At 35.6% G+C, this 6000-nt stretch overlaps 1 protein-coding gene across 1 annotated transcript; it reads left to right on the top strand.

The window, feature by feature from the left end:
• Positions 1-309: 309 nt before the first annotated feature.
• On the top strand, positions 310-5029 carry LOC113062286 (myeloid cell surface antigen CD33-like). Its single transcript, XM_026232034.1, has 6 exons — positions 310-894; positions 1229-1597; positions 1720-2046; positions 2967-3054; positions 4601-4619; positions 4695-5029. The coding sequence occupies exons 1-6, from the start codon at positions 849-851 to the stop codon at positions 4791-4793; spliced, it is 948 nt and encodes a 315-aa protein (XP_026087819.1). The 5' UTR covers positions 310-848; the 3' UTR covers positions 4794-5029.
• The last annotated feature ends 971 nt before the right edge of the window (positions 5030-6000 follow it).

Genomic DNA, 6000 nt, shown 5'->3' with positions numbered 1-6000 from the left:
GAAATGTCTGTGCTACTCAGCCTCGCTATACGGGAGCGCGCGCTCTTCCGGCAGAAGTGTCCTACGACCCGTATAAGGAAATTCCGCTCCATCTAACGTCACACAGAGAACAAAAAAACTTTCCGAAACTTGTGACAAACCGGAAGGAGTATTTTTGGAACAGAAATACTCCTTCAAACGTACAACTTAATTTTTTAAACTTTGTCCATGTTTAACATGGGAATCCAACTCTTTAACAGAGTAAAAAACTCAGTATGCATGAAATAGCATTTCACCCCCCCTTTAATCTGTTTAGTTTAATAAATCATTTTACTCATTTATAAACTTGTAATAAAATATTAAGATGGAATATATGTGTATTTAATGTATGTATGTGTGAAATACTTTATAGTTATTAATCTAATCACTTTTGTGCTGTTTTATAGACTCTCTGATAACAAATAAATATTTCATTTTCTTCACTGTCTTCTAAAATTTACTGAACATTGAGGTTTTTAAATGAATATGTCCTGTATGAAACACACATACTACTTGTTTTACTATAATTCTGTCCATTTAAATCAGTCCACATGTGAATCAAGAGTTGAATAAATTAAATTAAATAAAATACATTAAAATAAGTGATTGTTGAAGCACGTGCGTGTTTAAAGGTTCAGCGTGTGTGTTGATACTGACACAGGAAATTCAGTCAGTATATGAAGTTACAGACTGTTCACACGACACACTTTCACACGGTTTCAAATCAGCAGCAGCTCAGGACTTGAGATCAATAAATACAAATCATTTTATGCATGTAAATACTAACGTGTACAAGAGTGTTTCAGACAGGATTGTCTGTTACTGAAGAGATGGACATGGCAGAGAAAATAATTATTTTCTGTTTTCTGTTAGAAGGTAGGATTTTCCTTCCCTTCTTCACACGTAGTGTTCAGTATGACTGAGAATGAACATCAACTAGTTTAACAAGTGCTGAACTACATTCAGTCTGCTGCATTAAATTAAACTTTTCATTTATTTTCTAGCTAAATCAGTTAAATACTCACTAACTTGGTTTTCTAAATATTCATCATATTTATAATATTACATTTATAATATATTTAAATACATTCATAGTTACAAATATGCTTGATGTAGATTTCACTGTTGCTGTTGCTCTGCTCGTTCTCCCTTTAAAATGATACTGTTTACACCCTTAAAAATAATGCTTTTCATCACGTGTGTGTTGTAGGTGTTTGCTGTGGAGATTTCAACATCTATCTGCCAGAGAAGATTAAAGCTCTCAGTGGATCTTGTGTGATCATAAAGTGCAGATTTGAGATTAAAGAAGAATTTGACAAAGACCTCACCGAGAGAGCTACAGGAGTGTGGTTCAAAGATGGGACTGAAGCGAACAAAAATGTAGTGTTTAACTCAAGGACATCAAGCAGAAACTTCTTAATTAGAGGAAATATAACTGGAAAATTAAAAGATAAGGACTGCACCACTGTATTTTATGACCTCAGATCAAATCACAGTGGTCGGTATTTATTCAGGATTGAGGGTGAAGGTAAACTGAAATATACCTATAGACAAGCCAATGTTTCAATAGATGTGATTGGTGAGTAAATTCATGATTGGAAATATTACTTATAAATACTTGTATAACGATGAAATTAAAACATGAGTTTTATTAGACTAGACATCAATAAAATATTAGAAATGAATCTGTGTGTATTTCAGAGTCTCCTCCCAAACCCAGAGTGCAGCTGTATGTGGAGCAGAAGGAGGTGCAGGGTCAGGAGGAGGTGTTGGAGGTGTTGGAGGGGAGCTCTGTGAGTCTGCGCTGCTCTGCTGAGACTCTCTGCTCCTCTCCTCCACCAACTCTCACATGGAGCTCCACTCCCAGAATCCCCCTCAGTGAGAGCAGCAGACTACAGGAGCTCATCTCTGATCTGAACTTCACTGCTACTCACTGTGAACACGGAGTCACTTTCACCTGCACTATAACCTACCAGCTACAGGACAAGACCAAAACAGAACAGGACAGCATCGCACTACATGTTCAGTGTAAGTCATGCTTTTTAGTTTTGACTTGTGAATTATAATATTTAGATTTTTATTGTGAGGCCCTATTTTTTTCTCTTCAGATTCACCCAAAAACACAACAGTGTCTGTGCTTCCCTCCAGCTCATTACCGTAAATTATAAAATGAAAGGTTATTACACTTCTATTGTGTAATAGTGCAAGAATAGTTACTATAAAAATGTTTATGTTGATTAAATTAAAGCCTAAATAATAATTAAATTACAGTTAAAATGGTTACAAATCTAGAATATTACAGAGCACAGACTTAAGTTTGGTAGTTTTTTTTAAAGGTGGAACATCACAGATTATTTTAGAAGTAATTAAATGTTATAAAACTTCATTTATAAAATGTTATAGAAGTTTATGAAAGTATAAAATATAACAAAACATTACAGTACATTTTTTTAAATAATTTATATAATAAATAAATGTATATTTTACATAACATGTTTACCTCCAAATCTTCAAGCAAATCATCTGAACAAGTTTTGTGCAATTTTGTATATATACAAACAAGTTTGTATATCAATAAAAATAAAAAAATCCACTTTTGATGTAATTAATATTGTAATCATTAAATATTTACCAAAGCTCTCACTATCTTGATGTAGATCATTACACCATTATGCACCTCAGAAGTCTGTCTGAAATCAGTCTCGTGAGGTACCTTTGTGTACTTTTGTACCTGATAAGACAGAGAGGCTTCAGCTGCCTAAGCTTTCAGATGCAACCACTGACATTAGTGGCAATGCTAATGCTAATCTCTTACTTTTTAAATTCTCATTCCCCTGCCATTGTACAGTAGTTATTTTGTTGTTAAAAGATTAAGATAATCTGGCAATTGCATAATTGAATCAGTGAATCATCAGTGGTTTTCTAAACACTCACTTATTCTTCTTTAGGTTTGAATCATTTCTCTTTGCTGATTGGAGTTGTTGTTGTGGCTCTGGTGATCATGTTGTTAAGCACCATTACATGCATCTGTGTACGGTAGGTGCACAACACACATGAGGAATAAAGAATGATGTATAAATAGAAGAGCACTGTGAAACCAGTAAGAAAAACACATTCAGCATATTTGAGCTGATGATTTTACTGTACATTAGACAATTTCTGGTACATTTTTAAATGTATATTTGTCAAGAAAAAACATTACAATTATAAATAAGGTTTATTCTTGACTGTATGTGTTTTAAAAAAATGTATAGATAATTATATAAATTAGTATATTTTAACAGAGTATTATGTCACATTTTAAAATGTATAAGAGTTATTGCAGTATTAATAAACTTCTAAACTAAGAAGCATTTATTTTAAGAAAGAGAATTCAAGCAACATTTTCAAGCAGTTTTACAAATAAAAGCATGCTAGGTTTTAAAATATAGATACATTTGTCAGACTGAACACAATGTTTTTGACACATGTGGTTGTCATGTGTTACTGTGATGAACAACGCAGTGTTTACTCTTCGACTGTACATTTATGCGAACTTGAAATCAACTTCTCACACTACACACCAGTATAAGCACCTGGACACCTTTTGGTTAATAATTTCTAAAATAGAATCATAGTCAAAAGCTAAAATATTGGAGTTCCCATCACCCACTGTGTGATTTATCCTAATATCTGCAGACTGACTCTGACTTTAGCAGCTAAAGAAGTCCTCCAGACAGCAGATTGGGGCAAAAATCGTTGTAGCCTTAACACTTAATAGAAACTTATAAAAATCCAAGAACACACTTTCACTCTTATAGAGTTGCCTCAAAACACAAATGTATGTTAAAGTTATTGCAGAAGATTTGAATAGAAAAATTTTAATTTTAATTAAATATGGATTACATCCAATTTCAAACCTCAAAAACAGACGAATTTTGCTAAGCTTTAAATTATAAACCGTATGTGAACTATATCAAAGAACAAAAATGTATTTGATGCTGTATTCCAGGCAGGCTTTTGAGTCTGTAAGTCACGATTTAAAACCACTACTAACTTTGTACTGTTCCAGGCAAGTCACGCCAAACTTTCTGAGTGTAAGGAATTGTAGCTAGATTATTAATTTTATTGCAACGTTGCACTGTCCTAAAAATCTATTTTTCAGCATGTACCACTTGCATAAACACTGCATTCGTAGGCAATATTATATTAGTAGGGACTGTCATTGTTGTTTCGCTTGCTGTGTGACGTCAGAACTCGTAACTGGGAGTACATCGATCTACGAGTTCACGGGTGGGAAGTCACGGGTTTGACTGTCGTTCCAGTGCACTTTCACGGGTTTAAGGTTGGAAAAACACTGGTTACGGGTTGCCTGGAACGTGGCATGAGACATGTCAAGCATTAGTTACTATGATGAACAAAACTGTGGTTATTCTGTTTGTACATTTTGTGTGAATTTCAGGGGAAATCTGACTTAGTCCAAATAAAAGTTGATTAAAAGTAATTTTAGAAGTGACTCCGATATCTAAAGATAGCACAAACATGCTCTATACTTAACTATTTACTATTCTTAAAACTAATACTTTTTTATATTTTTATACAGATTGTCCACTAAGCAGAAGGTAAGTGTTCTTCTTAATAGACATGTTAAGTCACATGTTGATGATGATGGTGTTGATGAGTGTTTTTGTTTTCAGGCTCAGAATGAGGCAGTAGACACATATGCTTCTCTTCAGCTCTCTGCTCCAGTCTCTGAATATGAGACTTTGAACATTAAGCAACAAATACACGTCTGATCTCCTCCTCTGTCTTCCTCTGTCAGCTGTACTTTCAGGATTTTAAAAATACACATTTCCATTATGAAAGACTTATAAAAAACAATGTTTCATATCTGATACATACAACACGAAGACCAAGCTTCACTACCAGAGAAATAAACTATTTTGACATTTGATTGGAGCTTAAAGGGGGGGTGAAATGCTCGTTTTCACTCAATATCCTGTTAATCTTGAGTACCTATAGAGTAGTACTGCATCCTTCATAACTCCAAAAAGTATTTAGTTTTATTATATTCATAGGAGAAAGATAGTCTGTACCGATTTTTCCCGGAGAAACACGACCGGCTGGAGGCGTGACGTGTGGGCGGAGCTAAAGAATCACGAGCGCCAGTAGGCTTTTGCGTTGAGAGCGTTTGGAAGCTGTGACATTACCTTGAGGGAAAAAAACATCCAAAACAGACCATGGCTTACAGTCAGATTCAGCCGTTTATTTATGATCCAGAATCAGATCCCGAGGCTGAAACTGAACGAGAGCAGCAGCAGCAACGACTCGCTCCGAGCGGGGCTCGAACCTGGGTCTCCGGCATGGGAGGGGACGCACTAACAAGGAGGCAGAGATATTTGAAGCAGTTTTACTCACCGCCTGCGGTTCCAACACACGATCGTGACCCTTTTTCCTTGGGATTGCATCATCTTTAAGAAATAAACGATACGCAAATCCGTCGTCAAACTGGGCCTTGTTTGTAAAACAAGCATCTTCGAAATGCAGGGAATAAACAAAAAACACTTGCACAACTCCGTCGATGCTCTTTAAAAATAAACTCCGTCCACTGGTCCCTTAATGCTGTTTTTTTTTTTTTTTTGGTATCTGTGCAGGGTTGTCTTGCCCTGGCAACCAAAAACACACTTCTTTTGTGACTTTTCGCGACGCTCTCGCTCTGATCAGTGAATCGCTCTGATCAGTGAAATGTCTGTGCTACTCAGCCTCGCTATACGGGAGCGCGCGCTCTTCCGGCAGAAGTGTCCTACGACCCGTATAAGGAAATTCCGCTCCATCTAACGTCACACAGAGAACAAAAAAACTTTCCGAAACTTGTGACAAACCGGAAGGAGTATTTTTGGAACAGAAATACTCCTTCAAACGTACAACTTAATTTTTTAAACTTTGTCCATGTTTAGCATGGGAATCCAACTCTTTAACAGTGTAAAAAACTCAGTATGCATG

Source organism: Carassius auratus, chromosome 4 (assembly GCF_003368295.1).
Source record: "Carassius auratus strain Wakin chromosome 4, ASM336829v1, whole genome shotgun sequence".
Classification (NCBI taxonomy): Eukaryota; Metazoa; Chordata; class Actinopteri; order Cypriniformes; family Cyprinidae; genus Carassius; species Carassius auratus.
Note: the sequence above shows the minus strand (reverse complement) of the source record. Positions and strands in the feature narration are given on the sequence as shown.